General features: G+C 39.4%; 1 protein-coding gene across 2 annotated transcripts; it reads right to left on the bottom strand.

The window, feature by feature from the left end:
* Positions 1 to 341: 341 nt before the first annotated feature.
* Positions 342 to 25,449, bottom strand: Ube2j1 (ubiquitin conjugating enzyme E2 J1). Of its 2 annotated transcripts, none has more exons than XM_020173710.2 (8): positions 25,277 to 25,449; positions 17,414 to 17,487; positions 16,396 to 16,527; positions 13,348 to 13,432; positions 12,979 to 13,084; positions 10,112 to 10,241; positions 8,473 to 8,595; positions 342 to 2,965 (listed from the first exon to the last, which is right to left on the bottom strand). In XM_020173710.2, exons 1-8 carry the CDS (start codon positions 25,305 to 25,307, stop codon positions 2,699 to 2,701), a joined length of 948 nt encoding a protein of 315 aa, XP_020029299.1. In that variant the 5' UTR covers positions 25,308 to 25,449; the 3' UTR covers positions 342 to 2,698. The 2 variants fall into 2 exon arrangements, with proteins under 2 accessions (XP_020029299.1, XP_020029300.1); XM_020173711.2 differs by lacking the exon at positions 25,277 to 25,449 and adding an exon at positions 20,386 to 20,407.
* Between the last annotated feature and the right edge of the window lie 835 nt (positions 25,450 to 26,284).

Below are 26,284 nucleotides of genomic sequence, written 5' to 3'. Positions count from 1 at the left end.
CCTCCCACGAGGGCTTCAACAGACATATGTTAATATGTACATTATTCTTGGTTAAAGTCAGGCTCACTAAATGTATTCATTTTACATATACTTACTTGCATGTGACAAAACAATGTAGGTTTTTCAGTACTTCACCCTAGGTTTCTGCTCAAGTAGGTCCAAATGAGTAAGGTTTACTTATTTACTGGTTCTGGTCTACAAAAATGGGCATTGTCAAGATACCAGAATGTTTCTTCATAAACCCAAAATAACAAAGCGTTCTTATTCTCCTGAAACAGGAAACATATTTTAGTCAAAACAATAATCAATTTTAAAAGCTTTTCAGAAATTAGCTGAGAATCTTGATGAAATTCATTTATTTCAGTAGAATAAAACAATGAGCAGCATGGAGCTGTAAGTGCTACATAAAGCCTCACATTACATAAAATCTGAAGGTTCCTTGGCTTAAACAGTAACAAGCAAAAGACATTTTTTTCAAACATGCTGTCTTAACTACCTTGATATATGTCATGTGCTGTGCTGGTCAAAGAGAAAGCCACAAGTTGCCTAAATGGGAGAATTGGGGAAATGAGCCCCAATACTTTACCTACCAGATCACACATCCAGTTTTTCCCTTATGCTGGAATTAAGAGGTTAAAGTAGGGTTTTCCATATAATAGTTTTCAGAAGCAACCCTTCAGTGGCCTCATTAACCCCACAATGGGGGTCAGATGGACAATTTAAGATTTTGGGGAGCGAATGTGAGGAGCAAAACATGTCAATTTGAGACTTAAGTACTGGTGCTAAAAATTCCAACACAAACAAGCAGATGACCCACCACTGGACAGGTGAGGGAGAAGCAAATCTGATTAAAGCAGGATCTGCACAATGCTTAACTTTAAAGCACAGGTTCACCCCACGGAAACATGCAATGAGGTCAGGGATCAAGAGGCTGGCTTAAGTCTGACTGAGAGCAAATGGGAGACTGTTCCCAGCACACAATTATAGCAGAGGCTGAGGGCATGGGGACTTCCTTTTTAGGTGATAGCACTACCTCATCTTTCCAGTTGGGCCAACCATTATAAAATGGTAACCTATAATTTTCCTAATATGAAGGCATCATAAAGTCCTTAGGTTTTTTTAAACTTTTTCAACTTCAGCTATAGATATAATAGAAACAATTTGTGAACAACTTTAAAATGCTAAGAGTTTAAAATGCTTAAAGCTTAAGACAACTCTGTAATGGCATACAATGTGTCTTTATTTTAGATGCAGACATAATGGGAAACTATCAAGTGAAAACAGAAATATGGCTGATGGTTAATAGGTCCAAAGTACCATAACAGGAATAAAAATTAAATTTGCCTTTAAAACAATCTTACAAATTATTTTTTATCTTACTCATAATTTCAGTTAGTTAAAAAAACATAAGGACTTTATGAACACCCTCCCTGAGATGCATCCGGGCTAAGTTTTGTGGACTGGTCTAGAACTAGATGCCATTTACATTGTTTGACACACTTTTAGAGAACAACATGTTTGAAAGCTAAGGACTGTCTGTATCTGAAAATTAAATCGTCATTAGCAGAGGCCTTCAGAGTGCCTTCAGTGCTGCCAAGGGAACATCTGAAGACAATGTTTTCTGTGATTATATGGTCTCACCAGGCACTGTGACAATAAAGTTATCTACCATCATCTGTGGAGTCGGCTAGCACTAAACAATGTACTGAACTTTTTTTTTCACTGAAAATCTTCCTTGGGCTTTGATTAGGGGGACAATTCTAAGTAGAGGTTGGTCTACCTTCTATCACTGTTATTGGGCCCTGAGTTTTTCCATTAAAATGGTACATGAAATAGTTCAACATTGTGCATATTCCTGGAATAATTAAAATTTATAGTGATTACAAAGCTAGGCATATAATACATTTCAAAAGATATACAATTCAAAGCAGAGCAAACATTAAAATTTTACAATCTTCCTACTTAACTTCTGGGAGAAAATCAAGCAATTTCCTGGCTTGGACCATTTATTCCTTAAGACAAAGCTCTTTGGAGGACTGTTTTCTTTCTTTTTAAATTTGTTTGTGTATCAGAAAGAGGCTTGATAACAGCATATCCAAGTGGTTATAAAGTACTTCCTCTTCAAGTAACATCCAATAACAAAGACGTAAAAAGATCCTTGTATTTCACTGAAATAATATTTAGAACACAAGGTCACAGGAAGGGCAATCCGGTATTCTTCTATAAATGATATTTTAAGGTAGCTACTTGGAGAAGTTTTGCTTTCCCTTTCAACTCTTCTATCCCTATAATAGTCTACATAAGTAGAAACAGAGTACTCAATAAATGATATTGAGTAACTAGTAATATTCACGAGAACTTAAAACACCATCTTTTATCAGAAAATTTCAAAGGATTATATAGAAAAGTATTGCAAATTTACAGAAAAAAAAGTTGAGACATGAGAAACATGTATTTCTCTCTAAAGCAGATAAAATAATGAGACAGGAACTTTGACTTCCAGTCTCTTAAGCTAAACAGGACACACTGCTGGACATAGCCTGAATGTCTAGCTGTATTTATATTGAATTTATAAGGATCAAAAAAGGAATGAAGGGTAAATACAAAATAATCTTTTTGTAAACAATTCTTAGATTATACCCAATGCAGAATGTTGAATGAAGCAGCTGAATCACAGCTCTTAAGTCACAAAGCAGTATTATAACTCAAAGTCAAATATGTACTCATTGGCCAGATATATTCGCCGGAATATAAGAGCCGCCAAGGCCAAAGTCAGGATGACAATCAGTACAGCGGAACCGCCATGATCGGTGTGGTTGTCTCTTGGCTGCTGGCCCTGGATTACATCCGGTGAAGTGGATGACCTTCTTTGACTCTGCTGCTGGGCCCGGCGCTGCCGAGGGCTCATGGAGGTATTCTTAGCTACAGGTTGCGTAGGTTGTTGAAAGGATGCTGCAGATGGGTTCTGGAAATGCAAAGAAACTTAGTTTGAAATTGGCAAAGAAAATCTACATTATAGACTTATCTGTCCAAGAATACACAGATTCTCAGAGAATTAAATATGACTAAAGGCAAAACTACCAGGAATTATGTAAATGCTGAGACTAGTGACCAACGCTGCTGAATAAGCCAGCAGTACAACTTATCTGAGTGCCACCAGGTGGAGAAGGAATTTACCAGCAACCAAGTAGACAAGGCAGAAATTTACCTATTTTCTCCACAGATGGCCTTCCTTTCTCCCTCGGGTATAGTTCCAGCAGCCTCTGCTAAGCACTTGGGTACTTCACCTCTTTTAGGAGTCCCAAGGAGAGAAGCAATTTGATTTCTACTTTAGGCCTGAAAATGATCCATTTTAAATCTCAAAAAGGGAAACTCTTAGTAGTGTGCCTTTCATGAACCAGCTTTCTTCCAGTTTTATCTTACTGTGTCGAAATGCTTCCACCAGTAATCCCAGAGCACAAGAAATTTCAAACTGTGAATTCTTCATAGCCAGGCTTACTCATCCCCCAATCCCCGACTAGTGAACAGAGCACGAGTCCAGAAGTACATCATTTAGTATGGGCTACTTTATGTTATCAAGAGTTCTCCGGATATGTGCTCAGGAAAGTATGAGGTACTCACATTCCATCCGACGTATGCTCTATTTCAGCATTGGTTGTTCCCCCAGAGCACTGGATGACAACTGCAGTGACTTGTTAGTCATAGCATGACCACAATGTGACACCAAGAGGTTCAAAATCTTTTTTTTTTTCTTTCATTTTTCTTTTATTATTCATATGTGTATACAAGGCTTGGTTCATTTCTCCCCCCTGCCCCCACTCCCTCCCTTACCACCCACTCTACCCACTCCCTCTCCCCCCCAATACCCAGCAGAAACTATTTTGCTCTTATTTCTAATTCTGTGAGGTTCAAAATCTTAAATATGGTTTATAGATTAAAAAACTGATAACATAGTCAAAGAAGCTGTACAAAATATGAGTTCCACTTTATTTATATAGATACCTGTCCTTTAATTCTCTTATTGAAAGCAATTTATACACTGGTTATTGCCAGTACATTTGGTTTAAAAAAGAGCATGTTTTATTCAGAATGATATTAAATTAAGTATAAAACATTTCAAATATTTTCCATTAAAAAACATTTAAATATTTAGGAGGAAAAAAATCTAATAATATACTTCAAATGTTTTTTCTAAAGGCAAAAGGATGGGGGCTAGCAGAGTGGCTCAAGTGGTAAGAGTAAGGCCCCGAGTTCAAACCCCAGTACTGCCAAAAAATAAATAAATAAAAAAATAAAGGTAATGGGGTGGGCTTTGGCCAGCAATAGTTTTAAACATTAGGGGGAAATACTGCTGACCTAAGTCACCTGTAGAAAAGTATTTCCATTTTAAATCTGACACTCATTTCAACTTTAAAAGGCTTAAACTAGGCGTGGTGACACATGCCTATAAAACCAGCACTCAGGAGGCAGAGGCAGGAGTATCACACTGAGGTCAGCCTCAGTTACATAGCAAGACCATGCCTGGAAAACCCAAGTTCAGTGGTAGATCACTTGCCTATCATGCACAAAGCCCTGGATTCAATCCCCAGCACTGCAAAAACAAATATAAAAATAATCTGAATTTCTTAAAGCTATCTTTTGGAATCTCTCAAATGTAGTGACCTCTAATACAGAGGTAGACAGGAACTGCTGATGACTTTAAGCTAAAAATAAGTTAGTAAGGCCAAAAACAGTATGTTCTCCCTCTTATGCAGATTATAGTCCTAGAACAAATGCAGTAACATTACTGGACATGGGTCACACACTCATGGGAGAAATAGGGAAAGGAAAGGAAACCTAAAACTTGAATGTGGTGGATCTGCTCCTTATAGAGGAGCAAATACAGTAATCTGAAACTGGCAGAGGCCACTATGGGAAGGGGAGCAGGAAGTAGTGAAGAGGTCTGGTAGAGATGAATCAATGTAGGTTGTAATACACATGTGCATGGAAACAATGCTAGGAATCTCTCTGTATAGCTATCTTTATCTCAACTAGCAAAAACACTATGTCTTTCTTATTGCCGCTTATGTTTTCTCTTCAACAAAACTGGAGCACAAGAGGGCAGAACAGGTTCTGCCTGGAAGCAGGGGTGGGGAGGAGGTGGCCCAAACAATGTATACACATATGAATAAATATAAAAGCAATAAACAAATTAAATAAATAAATAAAAGTTAGTGTTGATAATGAATTAGAATTGCATGTACTTGGACCTTTATGACCCAGGACTCCAAGGAGCAATCTGCTCACTGAAGAGCGCAGAAACACAAAGCTCAGTGATTTATTAGATCACACGTCATCACAAATGTCATAAGGTGAGTGAATGGAGTTATAGAAGCATTAATTACAGTTGCAATCTCTCATTCTTCTGATTATTCAGCCAAGAAGATAAAAGTACTTAACATAGCCAAAGGACTCATGCTTAAAGAGAACAGGTTCTTAAGGAATTTAAAAAATGACAGTAACATTGATCCATATTTAGCATAAGCGATTGACTCAGATTAAAACCTTTATTGTATACCTGTTACTGTTTCCTTAGTTTGAGGGGAGATTATCCTGCCCATAAACCTGAAGCAGGAGCCTGTATCATTACCAGGCGGGTTTTGCTACTTGGAAGATGTGTGACCTTAAGCAAGTTATTTAACCTGAGTCTTAGATCCCTCATCTGTACGTAGATCTGAATGAGGGTAATATCTAATTCCACAGCTGTGAGGATTAGATGGGATAATGTTATAAAGTGCTTAGCACACAAAATTGCTTATTAAATGTAAGTTATTACTAAATAGTTATTATTAACATATCCCTTTGGAGGCATCTAGATCTAAGTTCAAAAAACAAGTGAATTTACTTAGGACAGCTTTTTGGTTCTTTATTAATATAATTAATATATTTAGAAAAACAACCCTTTAAAGTACTAACCACAAACCAGTCATGGTAGCCCACACCTGTAATTCCAGCACTTGGGAGGTTGAGGCAGGAGGACTGAGAGTTCAAGGGCAGCCTGGGCTACATAGTCAGACCCTGAGTCAAAAAAGACAGTAACTAGCAGAACAAGGCTGCGGGTTCAATCTCCAGTGTCACAAAATAAATACATAAATAAAATATTGACTATAGATACTTATTACATGATTTAGTGGAAATATTTATATAGATACAATGTTTAATTAGGTTCCTACATTTCAGATGCCTTTTGGATGGTATAGCACTGGCTAAAACCCAGTCCCTTGATAATATAAAATTATGAAATTTTTTCCTGCTTAAAATAGTCATAGCCATAGTTAAGTTCCTTAACAATATATATCAATTTTTCTATAATAACCTAGAATAGCCAGCATCTGTGAGGGAATTCTGTGTTTGCTTTTTATTATAAAAGCAAAGAATACAAAACTACCATCAGGTTATTTTCCCCATTTTTACATACCTAAAAACTCTGCATCAAAGCCCAACAGATGGCCTCATGTTATCTGCTGTATTTACTTTCACCAATCCCTCACTCCCTCGATGCTGGAAAAACACATGGCTTATCTGGGGTTTAATGCATGATATCTCAGTGAATTTATGTTACATTTGCATTGAGTGCACCTACCCCTAGCCAAAGCAAGTTTCAGTTATTTGCGTAGTGGTCAAATTATACAACCACACTCCAATGTGATGAAAAGCTCTACTTGTAATTATAGACAATTTATTGCTTATGCCTATTTTAAACAAAATTGTTTTCAATTAATGACCTATATCTATGATAAAGAATTTTAAGTTACATGCACATAAAAGTCAAGTGGAAAACACTACTATAGTAATAACATTATTCTATACTCTAATTTACTTAAACTTCTTGATTTCTTTGCCTATATTCCTAGTATTTTTTAAAAGTATCAACCCTAGGATTCATTCAGTCAGTCAACAAATATATATTGACCACCTACTATATGCAAAGCACCAAGCTAGTCCCTGATTAGTCAAAAGAGAGCCCTGACTCTCATGGAACTTAATTCTACAATATGAGATAGACAGTACATAAATAATTACAAAATAAATTACAACTGGAGTACGAATAACTGGAATATGTAACAAGGTCTCTTGACATAGACTTAAAATACATCAAAGACAAACTGAGATACATAATAAACATTAGGAGACTGTCCTAATAGTTAAAAAAGATTACTACCTTCATATTAGTAATAGAATGACTCTATATTTTTAAAACTATTTATAAAATACAATTAGAATTAATCAGAATGTTTTAACATTTCAAACCAAGATATACTGACTTTAAAATTAATTCATTATATTCCTCTGTAATTCATAAAATTATACTGAGATCATGTAAAACTAACTTAAACTCATCTACACACACTTTATTTCCTCAAGAAAGAGGAACCTCTTCCCTGCTCTTCTCCAATCTACTTTTCTGTATCCAGCTCACTCTCTGATGGGAGCGAGTCATTCAGGACTACTCAATACCACTTTATAGCAGGTTATTCCTGGAAAAGGCAAATCTATATTTGGCCAGCTTCTTTTTTTAGTTTTTCTGATCCTCCAAAGTCTTCTATAATCTAGAAGAAACCAATGGATCTAACTACTTAGCCAAACAATCTGTAATCAAAAAGACCCCAAAAGACTGTTTTGACTTTTATATATAGAAAGGAAAGTCTTTGTCTTTCCTATAATCCTAATTATGTAGCACCAATCCAGTCATACTTTTTAGATCAGTCTTTCTGACAACCTAGGCCTACCAATGTTTTCAGACAATAGGTCAGGCACGACTAACATCACCCATAACAGTCACTCAACAGTTATTTATTGGACACTTAACTATGGTCAAGGCAACACTGTCCAACAGAACTGTGCAATGGTAGTGAACTTCTAGATCTAAGCTTCTACATATGGCCACCCCAGCCACATGTGGCTATGGAACACTTGAAATGTGGCTAGGTGACTAAGGAATTGAGCTTTGAATTTTACTTAATTTTGATTAACTTAAATTTAGACAGACACAAGTGACTAGTGGCTACTGTACAGAAGAGAGCAACTCTAGGCAAATTATGGCTCCAGCTGTTTATCAAGTCTCTGCCTTCATGTAGTTTAAGAAATATGCCAAAGACAGGATCTATTTGAAAAGTGGCTAACATATTTTTATTCAGAATCTAGCACTATCTTGAAACTAACTTTAGAAACAAATCATAGAATTCTGGAGAGAAAATTATTTAGTCTAGCCCCACTTAACAAGAAAACAAACTAAAGCCCAGAAAGTGTGAATAATTTGCTCAAGATAATATAACTTATTAGGGAGTCACCTGGGCTAGAATCCAACTATTAGGAAAAACAAACATTTTCAGATATTTGATCTAGGATCCTATCCTATTCCAAATAATGGTAACAATATAGATATACATATATATATATATATATATATATATTAAAAGGTAAAAGCCATACCGATGTGCTGGCTGTAGCACCCTGGAATGTTGTAGGTATATTGTCCTGTAAGTCACTTAGTGAAAAAGACTGTTTGTTAACGTCTGACTCAGTAATCGTCTTTCCAGATGAATTGACTTCTGCCTAGAAATAAGACACACCCAGGAGCAGTGTTATAAGAAATGTACAGAATAACACAGAACCTACTAAATTCCCACCCCTGTATTTATTTTAATTGGTCCTTTAGTATCTCCTATCAATCATTTAGGCTTTGTGCACTCCTGTGTCTGACACCATGCTAAATATTTAGGAAGAAGCATAGACAATCCCTGTTCTCAAGGAGCTGCTAGTTGGTGAGGAACAAAACCAATATTCATAGGTTCACAATCTACAATTCTAAAAAAGCTCTAAAACCTAAAGGGTTTTTTTGTTTGTTTTTTGTTTTTTTGGTAGTATTGGGAGTTTGAACTCAGGGCCTCACGCTTGCTAGACAGGTGCTCTACCACTTGAGCCACTCCACTAGCCCTGTTTTGTGTTGAATTTTTTTCGAGAAAGCTCTCAAATTATCTGCCCAGGCTGGCTTCTAACCACAATCCTCCTGATCTCTGTCTCCTGAGTAATTAGGATGTAGGAGTTAGTCATCAGCGCCTGGCTAAAAACTAAAGTTTTTTTAGTAATTTTTAGGCAAACCCTGAATGAACTGATGTGAGGCAAGTACACCAGTGTCCACAGTCCCAGGTTTGCGGAGGAAATCTTAATGGATTTGATTATGAGGTGCTACTCAAGTTAGCCACTGCAGTTAGTTAATATATGGTATATGTAAGATAGTTTCTAAAATCTGAAAAACTCTGACATAAATACATCTGGCCCTAAGAGTTTTCAGAGAAGTAATTTTAATTATATCAAGAATCCTCAGAAGAAGCAACATTTACATCTTTTCTTCCAGGTACTACAATAAACTAGATGGTCTAGTTCTCCTGGTCTAGTAGACCCAGGAGGACACATGGGATGAGATGTGGAGAAGATGGAGGAGGAATGTGTTGCATAATGTGAGCTAACATTTTTTTTTGTGGAGCTAATTAAATTCCAGAAACATGAATGTGACTACTCAAAGTCATAAAATACTATATAAATCTTATCTTTGGGTAAAACATGCATTAAAGAGGGATAAAAGGGAAATAAGTCAAAAAATTTACAACAGTTATTTCTTAGATGTGGTGTTTAGGTATGAGTATAATTTCTTGTTAAGGCTTATCTATATTTTCAATAATAATAGCTAGAATTTATGGAGCACAGGGGCAGTTCTAAATGCAACACACGTAGTAATGTATTAATTTACTTTATCCTCACAATATCCTGCAGGGTAGGTACCAACATTATTTATAGATAAAAAAGGGGCATACGGTAGTTAAGCAGTATGTCTGATATGATACCTGTCATAAGCAGCAGCAAAGTTGTTATTTGAACCCAGATTTGCTTATCAGACCCTTGGTTTTACTGCTATGCTATAATGCCTTTATGAGTGTAATTAAGAATTTTATAATAGGAAAAAAATCATTTGTAAAATCTTACTGCAAGAGAACTATATAGCTTCCCTTGTTATCCAAATTCAGTAGTAAATAAAAGGTGATGTAAGTAGAATGTATTTAGGAATTTATACCTTAAAACTAATTTGTCTAGCCAGTTCCTTGGCTTCCTGGTCAGCCTGGCTTGAATCACTTCCAGATTTTAAAGGCAATAGGACATCCTTCATGGCAGAGCCACATCCTTCACAACAGAAATCCTGGGATCTGGTAGGGAACAACTTTGTTCAGTGAGTATAAATCAAATTGGTGAATATTAATTCTCTTTTACTGAGATAATCAAATATTGTGGGGTGTTTTTAGTTTTTTTTTTTTTTTTTGCAGTTCTGGGGCTTGAATTCAGGGCCTACACCTTGAGCTACTCCACCAGCCCTTTTTTTTTTTTTTTTTTTGTGATGCTTTTTTCTGAGATAGGATCTCGCGGACTATTTGCCTAGGTTGGCTTCTAACTGTGATCCTCCTGATCTCTGCCTCCTGAGCAGCTGGGATTACAGACATGAACCACCGGCACCTGGCCTGTATGATTACATTTGGAAGGAAAGAACACTGAACAATTCCACACCACATTTACCCACATGCAGTGATTAAGACAGCAACTGCAGTTCTAAGTATGAGTTCATAAAAATACAGAGCTTAGATTCCATTTTTTAAATGTTATCTAAAGAAGAGTAAGTTTTAGGTCTATACAATGACAAAATAGATGAATTGTCTACAATACTGTTCTCAAGATCCCACCTAACAAGTCCACTTAAAGCCAGTGGAAAAGATCCATTATAAAGCTCAAATTATCTTTTTAGCAGAAACATAAAACAGGAAAGACAATTAAGAATAGAATTGACAGATATTTCTTTAAAAATGATTTACAAATCCTACTCTTTTAAACAGAGTATAACTTGGAAGACTTAGAAGAACTTGTAGAAAAAACTAAAATTGAATCCACCACTGGTTATATTAAACAGACTCAAGATAAGTCTGGTAACTAGATGACTTCCTTAGGTTTATTTGTTTTTCCACTGTCCCCTTTGTATTCCAGATGGAGCCAAAACTGCCCTAAAGCGCACAAGAGTGCTACAAGGACTTAAATGACTGAAACACAGTATGTATAATATGTAGAAATACAGTTACATAGCTGACCATTTTTTTTGTTGTAGCCCAGGCTGGCCTGGAATTCTCAATCTTCCTGTCTCAGCCTCTTTGAGTGCTGGGATTATAGGCACATGCCATCACTCCCCCAGCTCTAAACTTCATTTTTAAAAATTATTTTCTACAATATTTCTAGATGAATATAACTTAAGATCTAGAAGAAAATGCTATTCAAGTTTATAAAACAGCATCATATAAACAAAATATATGTAAAAGAACCATTAATTTAGTATTTATTGATGAATACTTGTTTGTTTCACAAGAACAGCATTACTGTCCATATCCCTTTGGTAACCAATTAAATCTCATTTATTTGCCCTAGAATACATTCACTTTTACCGAGCAGTCAGATGAAACGTATATACTCAGCTACCTAGAAGAATAAGAGTAAGAACAAGAAACCAAGTTGTAAACTGGGCTTGGTGGTGCACCCTCAGTCTTGGGAGGCTGAGGCAGGAGGAGTGTGAGTTTGAAACCAGCTGAGCTGGCCCTGTCTTGAAAATTAAAAAAAAAAAAAAAAAAATCTAGGCACAGTGGCTCATGCCTGTAATCCTAGTAACACTAGAGGCAGACAATGGGAGGATTTCAGTTTGAGGCCAGCCCAGGCAAAAAGTATGTAAGATCCCATCTCAATCAATCAAAAAACTGGGTGTTATGGTACATGCCTGTCATCCCAGCTACGTTTAGAGTACAAATAGGAGGATCATGGTCCAGGCTGGCATAGGCAAAAAAGTGAGCTCCTGTTCAGTGAAGTAATGAACCAAAAAGAGCTGGGAGGTGGCTCAAGTAGCAGAGCACATGTTTGGCAAGCATAAGGCCCTAATTCAAACCCCGGTACAACCAAAAAAAAAAAAAAAGGTTTTTTTTTTCACCTGTACATGAAATCAACTGGATATCAAGTGTCTAGATAGAAAGCCAACACAGGAAATCAAATGAAAATACATACTGTGTATTCAAAAAACACACTGTGATGTGCGAATAGTACCTGCAAGTAAGGTATAGCCCCAGAATCAGGGAATATGGTTTTAAAACAAAAAAAAGTTGTTCTAAGGCCAGAGCATTTTCCAAATCTCCCAACACTAAAATCTAACTATTTGACATAACAAACATCTGTGGAGGGCCTACTCTGGGCTGTGCTAGGATAAAATATGCTCTAACTTAATATAATTTGTCTGAAGTATGGCAGGAAAATCGTCAAAATCAAGAAATAAGACTTTAGCACTATTCAAAGGCAAGGACACTTTGAATTGAATGACTAATCTTGGTTATCTAGACAAAAATGCACCTGAAAAAAGAGAGGACAATACCACTGAGCAATCACAAGTTGATGAAATGTCCCTTTATTTCAGATCACTTATTGAGTACTTGCTGTGAGCTATATCCTGTAGATACAAAGATAGATAAAGTGGATTCCCTCCTATCTCCAAGGAGTTTCTAATCTTTTAAAAAGCTATATATAAATAACTATCCTGATTCTTTTCTGTCTGTAATACAATCCAAGTGGAAACAAATGGCCAGTAATATTTTCCAGGAGAATATATCTAGCACTTTAGTAAAAATAAATCTTAAGTGGAATATTAGCATTTGCCTAGCATGGGCAAGGCCCTGAGATTGAGCCCTACCAGCACAAAAAAGAAAAAAAAAATCAAGTGTTTAGATTCAGGTCACTCCAAGGAAATTAGTAGAACTGGATTTCTAAGGTAGCAACGGTAAGACCAGATCCTGTAGCCAAGGCCAAAAGTAAGAGAGACAGCCTGTTTTCTAATACCATGAAGCACAAGAGTATTTAAGCCCAACTTACTTTTTGGCAAGTGCTCTTCTCTCCTCTGGTGTGTAATCTAGAGAACCTATCGCTCCCTCTCCCTTCGTTGGCATAAATCCAATGATGGCTAGTAACGCTGTCCTTACTGAAATAAAAATGTAAATGTTAATCTAAGTTGCTTTGTAAAAGGAACTGGATTTGCTCTATAAAGAGAAGAAAAAAAGACTTGGAGGGTTTCACAAAAGACATTACAAGTGAGGAATGTCACAAAAATCTCGACATAGAAAAGCACTTTATTTTATTTATTTAATGGTATCAAGTTATCCAAAATAGCTTCAATCTCAAGCAAGCATTACTATGAACTGAATAAAGTTATAAGATTTATATTCACTTGTAACTAATACTTACTACTCCATGATGGCTGCCATGTTTCAGGATGATGTCCTGAGATGCTCAAACAGATTTTCTTGCCCACTTCAAATCGCCCATTAGCCTTAAAAATAAATAATGCATTTTTTAAATTACATAGGTATGTTTAATGTTTTATACTTTCCAAGCATAAATACATTTTATATTTATATCTGAATAATAATTTTAAGAAAAAATTTTAAAGAATGAAAGGAGACACAGATTTTTGTCTTTTAGACATTCCAAAAATATTTTCTAGATGCTGAATGAATGGTAAAAGCTGTTTTTGGAAGGTGTATAGCACCTTTTAGAAACTGAGTCAAACAACTGGAATCTTAATAACAACATTTGACATGTGACTACTACAGAGGTAGGCATTGTTAAAGCATTGTAAGAGCCAAGCTACAATCTAAGAACATGGTGTCACACAACTAGCTAGTGAAGAAGGACATGGAGAGCAAGACTTAAGGCAAGGGTGATTTTCAGAGGGATGATGCCATTTAATAAGACAGGAACACAGAAAAGGAAGCTGGAGCTAAGGATTCAGTCTTGGAGTGGATCTGATGATTTTATAGGAAAGCTACTGACAATGACTAACAGGCAGGTACAAATATAAGTATGCTGATGTTAGAAAAAGGATACACTTATCGACTTTTGGTACCTCTTCACAGAGGCAACCACTGAAGCCATGTAATAGAAATAACAACAGCTAATGTCTGAACTGATAGAATACCCACACTTGAGAAAGAGTGAGTAGGAGGCATGAAGTTAGAATATATGTGCCATTTGGGCTAAGACTAACTTAGTCTCTGCCACATCCACAGGGCGCCCCCACAGGACACGTGTTTAAAAAGATTTGCTGAATGAAAGCTGAAGATTTTTTAAAAGAGAGGAAGTGAACTCGAAACAGTGCAATGCTGAATATCAGGAACACAGGACTGGTAACTATGTTTGGAACACAGTTTGGTAACTATGACCATACCACTGGGAATAATGGCTCATACCTATAATCCTAGCCACTCAGGAAGTAGAAATTGGAGATTGAAGCCAGCCTGAGCAAAAAGTTAGCAGCCATTAACCTGGGCAGGGTGGCACGTTTAGAGGGTCTCAGATACCTAGAGGGGGGAATTGCAGACTGAGACCAGCCCCAAGCAAAAACATGAGATCCTACCTGAAAAATAACTAAAGCAAAAAAGAGCTGAGGGGTTGGGAACCAGTGGCTCATGCCCGTAATCCCAGCTACTCAGGAGGCAGAGATCAGGAGGGTTACAATTCAAAGCCAGCCCAGGCAAATAGTTGCGAGACCCTATCTCAAAAAAACCTGCCACAAAAAAGGGATGGTGGAATAGCTCAAGGTGTAGGCCCTGAGTTCAAACCCCAGTACCACAAAAAAAAACAAAAGGAAGGGCTGAGGGAATGCCTCAAGCGACAGAGCACTTTTCTAACAAGTCCAAGTCCCTGAGTTCAAAATTCCTGTACCACACAAACACATACATCTATATTAAACTTACTGGTAAAGAGCTGCTGCCAACTGCCCCCTCCACTCACATACACACACCAGTTTCCCCATGAACCAACCCCACTCTCTAGACCAACTGGCTCTCCCTGTGATCTGGAAACTAAATGAAGTGACTCCTGACATGGTAGGGGCCTCCAGAACTCTGTTCCAGCCTTCCTGCCAGCATTAACAATTGTCAGTAACACCTAATTCTTGTTAAGCAGCTTCTCTATGCCAGAAACTTTACAGTGTGATTACACTGCCCATATGCGACATTCCTTTTGACTGATGAGAAAACTGAGCCTCACAGACAATGCAGCATGATCCTGCACACAGTGTGATGGAAAGAACACTGGTCAGAACCTAGTTTGTCAGCTCTCGTTCACCATTTGCTTGCCCTATGGATCAGGTAACACGAATGAACAGGGTGAAGACTGAGAAGAGGCATGGGATTTCTGACTGGCCTCTGAGTTAGGTGGAATAAGCATATTTCCACAGAGGACTACGTGTGGAAGCCAGACTGTAACAGGTCACGCTAGAGTAAGAAGGACTTGGAGGTTATCAAAGAGAGGAACAGCTTAACAAGGTAAACAGAAAGGTTCTTGTGTTTTGTTTGTGCATTTTTCAAGATTGGGGGAGAATTAAAAACACTTATAAATGAAAGGAAATGAGTGAAGGAAAGCCTAACAAGAGAAGAATTGGATCAAGAGTTTTCTTTCATCTGAACATAGACTAGGTAACAATGGAAAGCCTGAGACACAGATAGCACAGACAGGGATTCTGTGTCAGGCCCTACTCTAAAAGCTATCCTGTTAATTCCACGTCAGTTCTGTGAGGTAGGGGCCATTTTTCTCATTGTGAAGATGAGGAAACAGGAAAACCGTGTAAGGAAGGTGGGAAGCTGAAGGAGATGATGTGCCCATGAGACACACTAACATTACAGTGCTCACCATGCCAGGCACTATGCACACTCGACACTAACTCACGAATCCTAACAACCTATGCATCCATCAATACTACTACTACTTCTTAGACACATCAGTTTCTTAGGGATTAATTTGAGGAAAAAAAAAATTGCAGTCCCACAGCCTGGACTCCAAAGGTAAAATTATAACTATGTTTCATTTTATTTCTAAATGAAAATGAGTGTACTGATTATATTTTACAGCACCAGGAAAAGCTAACCCATGGGCTTCCCAAAAAAGCCAAAAATTTTGCCAAGTGCAGTGGCTCATTTCTATAATCCAAGCTACTCAGAAGGCAGACACTGGGAGGATTATGGTTCGAGGCCAGCCTGGGCAAAAAGTTAGCAAGACCCTATCTCAACAAACAAGCCAGGTTGGAAGCATAGGTAGGAAGGAGATCATGGTCCTAGGCTAGCACTGGGCAAAATCACAAGATCATACTTGAACAATAACTAAAAAGCATACAAGGGCTAGGAGTGTGGTTCATGTGGTAGAGTACCTGCCTAACAAGCACAAGGCCCTACATTCAAACAAGTACCACCACCACCACCAAAAAAAAGGGAAAAAAAAGTCAACAAGTCTTACCGTTAGAAGAATAATGCTTGGTGGTTTCATGGGATACTCTGGAGGCAGCACTATTCGTCCATGATAAACTCCTCCATCAAAATCAGAATCTGGGGGTCCTCTAACTGTGAAGTGCCATTCAAAAAGGTTATCCTGAATAAAAGCAATAACCCATTAAAAGATTATTTTTATCAAAATGAATGACAGAACTATTATCAGGTAAGAAAAATCAAATGATTTATATTATTGCTAAGATAATTTCTAATGCACAAAAGTCTCAAAAATAAAAGTTATAAATAAATGAGATAAGTAACAGCTGTCTAATCTAAATTTTATATCTTATTAGAGCTAAAATCTTTTATAATTAAATACATTAAAAAATTCTTAGTGCTGTTATATATTCATAAATAAGATGACAAATTTAATTAAATTACAAAATAATCCTTGAAAGAATACTACTGGTAATAATTATAATCTAGTCAAATGATTACTATAAATTTGGATTATTTTAACATTTTAAAAAATTACCTCTTATAACATATTTACAAATGATCAGTAGTATTAGTACATTTGCTATTAATGTCATGTTAGAGTTACCAAGTACTTTTCAGCTTGCAAAATTCATGCACATCCATTATTACATCTGTATCCTCCATGAAAACCTGACTAAGCAATTTATTAACCTTTTACAGATGGGAAGAGTGAAGAGAGGTAAGAAACGTTAGTGTAAAGGGGCAAGGTAGCTGCAGAAGCCCCTCCAGGGACTGAGTCTGGGGCTCTGTCCAGTCCCCCCCTCACGCTCAGGACGTCATACCAACTGAGCATCTGAGAGCCCTTAGAGTCCAGAAATCTACTTGGTCCACAATGTCTGGTCCTGAAGGCTAATGAAACACTCATGTAACAAACGGACTAAAATAGCTTGAACAACTGTATCAAACACATCCATAATGACTGGAAGCAATTAAAAGGCAATTTTAAAGAAGCTGTTTTAAGTATTAAAGGACAAAAACCCAGATGAAGAGTAGAGACAGGAACTAACCTCTAAAGGCTGCGCATGGTAATGATCTGTTGGGTCTTTCAATTCTGCTGCTTCTTTCATTAAACGTTTAACAGCTAAAATAAATTCATAAAACAGATATTTAAAAATACTTTTCTGAGTGATTAGTACAGACTTACAGTCCTAATCCAAATGTTCCTACTTTAATGAAAAATGTCTAATTCGGTTAAGCATATAGCAAAGGTTTAATTAGGGGGTAACAGCAATAAATGGGGGGAGAGGAAAGAAGTGGTAGCTAGACATTAGAAGAATGGCATACTTTAAATAATTATATATTAAACTGAATGTTTAGGGAAGACACTATCTTTATTTAATAAGCATTTATATATACTTCCTATGTGACAGCACTTTTCTAAGTGCTTTATAAATATTAACTCATTTAATCCTCAGAACACTATCAGCTTGGTATTACTTTTATCCCCATTTTCCAGATAAGGAAACTGAGATGGAATAACTTGCTCAAGGTTACACCACTAGGAAATCACACAGCTGGGGTTCAGCATAGGCATTCTGACCCTACCTTGCTAAAATGTCTGTATTAACCCTCTGCATCTCACACTCAATGAAAAGAAAACCCCCATATCCTCAACCTCTTGGGTCTTTCCACCCACTACCTCACATTAACTTAGTGGTACTGCTCCAAAGTGCACTGAATCTCCACAGCTCTATTTAAGTTCCTTTCAAAATGACTACTCAGCTTAGTTAAAACCTCCAATCCACGGACCCCCACCTATACCTACATTTCCTTCCCTCTTTGTGCACACTCTTGGCTCTGAGAAGTCCCTCTTTCATGTCCCCTAACAAAATTCAACACTGGCTGATTCAACTCAACCATCTTCTTATTTGGTATCTCTACCCAAAAAGCTAAGTATTACTGAAAGAGGAGGAAAATCATGATACTGGCATACTGATGTCATTATAGAGTTATTGTCAACAATTTACACTGGGATACAATGCACCTAATACTCCTATATTTCCCAGGTAAGCCACCAGCCCACTCTGTCCACCTAGCACCCTACAACTGTTTCACACTTATCTTCCTCTCTTTCATCTCTCTCAGCTGGTGGCAACAGTCTTTTATTTCATACGTGACTATTAGCAGGAGTGTAATTGAAGCCCAGCACAATCTATAATCAATCCTATCTGTATCTGTACCCTTTTCCCTTCCCTACTGGCTCTCAAAGTTCAATTCTTTTGATATATGTTCTGGATCCTACCCTTCTCACCTCAAGCTTAGGTGCTATAAAAAAAAATGTGAGGATACTGGAGTAGATGACAAAGCCACAGAGAAGGCTTCTTAAAACTCTGTTTTAAGAAAACAACATAGCTCAGAGGCAGAAGCAGGAGGATCGCGTATTCAAGGTCAGCCCAGGCAAAGTTAGCCAGACCTTGTCTCAAAAACAAAATTTTAAAAGAGGTGGGAGTGGGGGGGTGGTTCAAGTGGTAAAGTGCTTGCCAAGCAAGTTGGAGGTTCTGGGATCAATCCCCAGTGCCACAGACACAAAAGAGGTAGGTACCAGATGTCAGGAAGACCAGGTGGGCCTGTAACTTTACAGCAGAAAAGAGGTCAGGTACATGACACTTGGAAGAGAAACAGGTAGTTACCCAGGTGAGCATGAGTAAGCAGGGGAATAATAGAAGTAAAATGTATTGGAATGTTATGGGCAGAGAGGAGAACTGAGAAGAAAATTCCACAAATATACAACCACAACAGCTTCATATCACTTTTCCACAAAACACATTTGAGTCAAAAGTCCCTAGGCTTTAAAAAAAAAAAGGCTTACCTGGGCATAGTGGCACATACCTGTAATCCCAGCACTCAGAAGGCTGAGGCAGGAGGATTACAAATTTGATGCTAGCCTGGGCTGCTAAGCAAGACCTGTCTCAAAAACAAAACAAAACAAAACAAAACAAAAAATCTTCTTGAGTTATTACCTTATTTCATAATTATTAGTGTTCTTTTCCATCTCCTACTGTAAGCTAAGCCCCTGTAGGCAGAGACTTTGTTCACTTGATCATCAATTTTTTTTTTAATTTTTATTTTGGTGGGACTGGGGTTTGAACTCAGGGGTTCACACTTGCAAAGCAGGTGCTCTACCACGTAAGCTACGCCGTCAGTCCATTTTGCTCTGGCTACTTTGGAGAGGGTTCTCATGAACTATTTGCCCAGGCTGGCCTTGAACTTCGATCTTCCAGATCTCAGCCTCCCAAGTAGCTAGGATTATGGGTGTGAGTCACCAGTGCCCAGATGTCATCAAATATTTTTTGAGTTCCTACTGAGTGCTAGGTGCTACAGCTACCATCAAATAGAATATAGTTTGGGTCATCAAGGAGTTTAGAGTTGGGGGGGGGCAGCCAATAAAACAGCATAATAAATGCTGTCCTGGAAACATACATACTGAGATACTCTCTCCCTCCATGCTTTAAACACCAGGCTTTGTCAATTCTCTAAACACACTCCACCTTTTCCCTACTCAAGGCCTTCTACATGGGGTTCCTCAGCTTGCAAAGCTGCTCCGACCTCCAGCATCACTTAGACTGGTTCCCACATTCAAGACCATCAAGTAACTCCTACCTCAGAGGAGTGACTAGAGAGTTCTGTCTGGGCAGGTAAATGTCTGAAGAGTTCTGGGCAGGAGTAGAGACTATAAATGCTCTCCAGATGATTCTAATAGTCAGTCAGGTTTAGAAACCACTGCCAAGGAGACAAGGTTGAAGCTGTTGGTACCATACCATCATGACACTGTATTCTACCTTTCATGATAGTCTCTCTCTTATAGTTCCATTTAACATCTGTCTTTCCTGCTTAAAAAAAAAACAAAAAACCAGTAAGTATCTACTTTTACTTGGCTGCATTCTCTTCAAAGCTTAAATACTGGCTGAACTGAATGTTAACATCTTCTAATATATCTCTTTCCACGAATCTGATTAAAGAAAATTGTTTTCAAACTTACTTGACATAAGACAAATTCTTTGCTCAAAGAAAAGCTGAATGAGAACCCCTGGTGGCTGAAGGGTAGGGTGGAAAGGCCTTCAAACTCTACTCCCCTTCCATACATTTCACTCCTGCAAGGGCCCATGGAACAAAGATTGAAAACCCCTACTTAAAGCCACAGAAAATCTCATGCTTTTAAGTTAATATTACCTAAGATAAATAAAATCAGAGACGTTCTTACAAAGTTAAGTCGTTTGGCTGCTGTCAGCAATCAAAAATGCCAGATACTGTTTTCCTTCATTAGCTACTTGAATACAACAATGATTAAGAAGCTGAAGAAGTCATGTTTTACCACATTTGTTCCTTCCCACCCAACAAGGTTCAATAGGAGAGAAGAAAATAAATACCCAATAGTTATACCAGATATTATGAAAGATGTATGAAAGGGTCTTTATTGTTACAATGCATTTGTTCCAATCCTGAAAAGGAATAACCATCATTGACTCAACAACCAAATATGCTGATTTTATTAGTTCCTGGACCACATAGGCAAATACCATGAGACAGTTACAGCCGCATAGCCAAGCAGGTAACATTAATCGAGGGTGTTCATAATCTATTTTTTCCAGAAATAAGGTATTATGAATACCTTAGGGAACAAGAATAGAGATTCCAGACTTAGAGCTGCATTACAATTCTGACTTTGACATTTTGTAGCTCCTAAGTCCTTGAACAAGTCACTTAATCATATTGTGACTCAATGTTTACACCTGTCAAATATAAGTCAACAATTCTCCTTTTCTTCCCGCCCCTTCTTAAGTTTCACCCCCTCCCTATGCCTAAGGTCATGAGTTATAAAGGTTAAAAATGGACTAGAATAGGGTTGGATAGGGTTGGAGGGATAGGTCAATGGTAGAGTGTTTGCCTACCAGGCCCTAGGTACCATCCCCAGCACAACCAAAAAAAAAAAAAGGCAATCACTTCTTCGTGGTTGTCCCTGGTTCAAAGTCAGGCCTCAACATAGCTTATGGCATGGCTCCTCTGGCTCCTAAGGACAATTTCACTTGTCCTTAGTCAAAGTTCAAGGTGCTGCCTGGCAACTAGGGCCGGAGCACAGTCTGCTCCTCCTGATATCCTATCTCTACCCCCACATGCTACAGAGGAAACCTTTTCACTCTAGCTCCTCGTCTCTTTGCGAGATTGTTTCCATGGAGGCTTCTCACTATGGTGGGATAAGATAAGCCAAGGAAAGAGCAGGATGGCACCTCCATCACTACATTTCCTCTTGCTTCTTACAGAAGCCACATGATCACTATGAATCAAAGCTCTAAGCAACATGCGTCTGGATCAGCTCGCTTCATGTGCAGGGGTTAACTCACTGAGCTTGCATTAAGGTTTGGAGCTAGCACCACTTAGAAATACAGGAATCTTTTATAGGTCCCCGTCTCCCTAATATCAGTTTCTCTTGGAAAGCAAATATCTTGATACCATCAGTTCCCAAGGCATGCATGAAATTGAGGAAGCAGCAAGTCGAGGAGGATGTGAACCCAATGTGATTCTTCTCACCTGCCTGGTCTTGCTTCCACAATGAAGCACGACAGCAAACGTTAAGGACTAATGTTTCTGCCCAGAAAGACTCTGCACAGGTTTCCATTCGACAAACATCTGGAGTATCCCAGTGTTGGAAACAGAGAATGACCCAAACCTGCTTCCTGCCCTCAGTAAGTATATGGTAAGTACATGAAAGACATGAAAACAGTTACAACACAGTGTAGATCTGATACTGACCAAGTATCGGATACGGACTACCTTAGTATGCCTAGAGAAGCTAAGCACCGCTGAAGCTTAAAGAAGTTGAAGAATTAATAGTAATTTCAGATGTATTCAAGGGAAGGCATTCCAAGCAGAGGTTCCAGTCAGAACCAGAACCAGAACATGGAAGTGAGAAAGCCACTCCATCTAGAGAGTGGTTCAGGCAAAATGGAAAGTGTGAAAATGCCAAGGCGTCTAAGAGAGGAGGGTAAGGAGGCTGGTGAGGAAGGCAAGGATCAAATCTTAAGCAGCCCTGTATACTGTGTTAAGCAGTTCACTTTGAACTTTACCCACAACTATCAGGACACTACTGAAAACTTTCAATTTGAAAAGTGATCTAATAAGTTTTTGTTGTAATTGATCTGGTGAAAACGGACGGTACGTGTATGTGTGCTCCATGTTTCACAGTAGAAGTGGAGCAAAGGAGTTGAACAAGAAGTCAAGGTATAGCTCAGTGGCAAACTGCTCTAGGCCTTGGGTTGGAGGGAAGGGGATGACTCCCATAGATGCCTGAGTGGTGCCAATCCCTGTGGTAAGGAGAATTAGGTGAATGAAGGCGCAAGTTTGGAGGAGTTGAGAAACCCCATGAGTTTGCTTTTATACACCTTTTTCAACCTATGGAAATCTGTGTGAAGACGCTGAGTCAGTCACCATATGTCCATAGTTGGAAGACGGGTCTCAGTTGAGCAGAAAAGCTTAAGGATGATTCCTATGAAGGTGCAGCTGATGGCAATAGGAAGGACAAAATAACTCCCAAGTTTCTGGTGGAGGTTGGGTACTTTTGTACCTGTCTCCTATGCACCCATCACCTACCTCCCCCTTCTGAGAAAGCTGCCAAAGGAGGTTCTTTAAACACTCATCTCCCTACTTTGTACTACTTGACTCTACTATCTTGGTCAAAGGAGACCCAGTTGATCCAGAGACAGTCACTGATAGGTCAGTCGAGGTTTAGGAAGTGGCCTTACAAGAGCTCTGTCCACAATCACAAGTCCATTCCAGAAAAACCGTAAGTACTATAGTTTTCCCACCTATGAAATGAACATTTTACTGCCTACATGCAAGTATACTGCCCTTTAACCAATTATCTATATGGATTTCACTGAATTTTCTCATCTATACCTTTAAGATAGCAGACAGAAGATGTGTGATGTTTTTAATCACTTCCTTTCACGTAGTCATTACTCTAAAAATACCAAGGTCTGAAAATAAAACAAAGGGAGGAAGCATTTGCACTATGTCTCCCAGTATTTTCAGAAAGTCCCATATCTCATCTAATTCACCTTCTCCATGAACACCAAATGATCCACTCAATAAATAAAAAATATTTGTACAAAAACTGATTTTAGAACAGCAATACCACCTTCCAGGAAATGAAACCAAAAAGAGGATGCAATTTCTGAACCAACTAAAGAATGTCAACCAAGGCTCAACTAGTTGGTAGTAGGTCACATATTTGGCAAATGTACAAAATTCTGGAGGACTTTAAAGTTTATCATCAGAATCTCAACTATGACAATTAAAACTGAGCAATGTCCTCTGACAACCACCAGTTCCCCATCCCACTACTCACACTGCATTATCCTCTGGCTAGTCCATTAAGTACCTGTTCCAGTCTAAAGAACCATGTGACCAAGGAGTCACAATTTTACCACATAGTTTTTATCACGATCCAAATAATTCAATCATCCTACCACTGAATATTAAAAATTAAGCTTTTCTTTCCCTTTCTCTTTGACCTTTTTTCCTTCCTAGGGTTAAGTGATGGGCTGGAGGTAGATTGTGAACTCACTGAAATTGAATTGTAGAAATGTCATTCTTGCAGAGACCACAGTCTTCACCAAGTTTTTAAAAGAATCTATAGTCCCCAAAATATTATGACTCAATCTACATAGTTGGTCATCTAAGACATTTCTGACCTGACAGCACTCAGGCTAACAAACCTCTGCTCAATCAGTATCCTCAGGCTTTTCTGGACTAACTGTGTATATATACACACATACATATATATGTATACACACACATATATATATGCATGTGTATATATAATATATAAATTATATATATAATTTTATATGCATGTGTACATATATATAAATTATAGTTTTATATGCATGAGTATATATAATATATAAATTATTATATATAATTTTATATGCATGTGTATATATAATATATAAATTATTATATGTATAATTTTGGGGCGGTGCTTGGGATCAAACCCAGGGCATTGCACATGCTAGGCAAGCACTCTTAACAGTGAGCTACATCCCCAGACCCGTAATATTTTTTAAAAATCAGATATTCACAGTGTCAACTCTTTCCATAAGGATGCTAGTCTGAGCAGCAGTTTTTGGGGGAAGACATTAAAGCAGCTGCAAGAGTTGATCAAACTGTCACTAACATTCTAGAATTTATCATTCCGAGCTGACCTGGAGAGTTTCTTCCTCCTGAGAAAGTACAAATCAAGTAAATGCCATTTAATAGAAGCCAGTGATTCATTTCAGTCTTCATATGAGAGAGCTGATTACTTTTCTTCCTCTTTTTTTTTTTTTCAATGCCTCCTAGCTGAAGACTAGGATTGCTTGCTGGGGTCACCGAATGCAAGGAAACAGCTCTCTAGGACTGAATTCATCCTTATCACATTAGCCGCTTTAGGACAAAAATCATGGGTAGTTCTCAAGTGGTAGAATCAAACTAGTTCAACTGGTTAGCTAGTTTGGCTACGGCATCTTTCCTTTATGTCTGAAATGCTACAAATGGGATACTTAAAGGACGAAATCCTCGATGTGAGTCCAACAACTAGCACCCGTCCGGCGGCAGCGGCGGGGGAACCTCGGCCATGCGGAGGCTGCGGTCCAGCGGGGCCGTCACCTTTACACCTGTTCCGGGGCGCGAAGGCGCGCCGGCGCGGAGGGCGGGCGGTGCAGAGGGGCGCGGGCGGGTCGAGGTCCGGCCGTGTGGGGTCCACCGCGCCCTGCGGCCTGCAGCTCGGGGCAGGCGGCGGCCTAGCGTAGAGCGCGATACCGGGGCGCCGCCGCAAGGGGCGGACGCGCTGGCCCCGGAGCCCCGGTCCCTCCCGCCGCCCAGCCCCTGCTCACCCGGGCTCTTGAGGTTGTAGCGCGTCTCCATGGCGGCCCGCGGCCCACTCTCGGAGGTGCCGCCGCCCGGGTCTCAGTTCGGGCTCCGGCCAACAGGGCCTGGCCGAGGAGGCCTCGGCTCACGCCGCCCAGTCCAGCCCGACTGCGGCCGGGCGGTGGGGGTGTGAGCGCGGCGCGGGCTCCGCCTCCTCCGCTGCTCTCCGCCTCCCGAGGGCCGGCCGGGCAGGCACCGGCGCCGGCCGGGGCGTCGCAGAACGGGGCGCCCGGGCTGCAGGTCGGCCTGCTCGTCTGGCCGCGGGCCCAACCCCGCCGCGGCCGCCCGCTTGCGTCACGCGCCTCGGCCGGGTTTTGTGAAGTTGTCCTGACGTGGCAGTCGCTTCGTGGCGGCCGGCGAAACACCCCCGGCATCTGCAGGGATGGGCGGCGCCCGCCCGGTCCCTCGGCGCGGCCCGGCCCCCCGCGCTCGCGGCGTCGTCCGGGAACGGCGCGGCGCGCGGGTCCCGGACGGGGCTCGGGCGCGGGATGAAGCGGGGAAGGGGGAGTTAAGCAGGATTTTATAACAGTTTGTTTCCTTCGGATAATGTGACCCGGGACAGGACACCGTTGCGGGCATCGCTGGAAGTTTTTGATGCCGTCAAACATAACCCGAAGGGGATCCCATTGAATTTAAGTGGAAACATACCAAAATGGAAGGTTAAGCCTCAAAAGGACACACGTCCTACTTCCCTGAGGAGGACTGGGCCAGGGCACTGGAGAGGTGGGGGAAGAGGGCCAGTGGGGGGGGGGTGTCTTTGTTATATTACGAGAAAAATTTTGAGTTTGATTTGTCTTATGTTAAATCTAAGTCTGTAAATGGATTTCTTGGTTTTGTTTTAGGTTGTTAGGGTTTGAACTCGGGGCCTTGAGCTTGCCACCACACCCCTAGCCCTATAAATGAATTCCTTAGTGTCTGACTTGTATGAGCAACCCTTGGTGAAGAGTGAATCTGGGAGGAAAAAGAAGTGAAGG

The sequence above is a fragment of the Castor canadensis genome, chromosome 1 (genome assembly GCF_047511655.1).
Source record: "Castor canadensis chromosome 1, mCasCan1.hap1v2, whole genome shotgun sequence".
Lineage (NCBI taxonomy): Eukaryota > Metazoa > Chordata > Mammalia > Rodentia > Castoridae > Castor > Castor canadensis.
The sequence above is the reverse complement of the archived record's forward strand: the minus strand, read 5'-3'. Positions and strand labels throughout refer to the sequence as shown.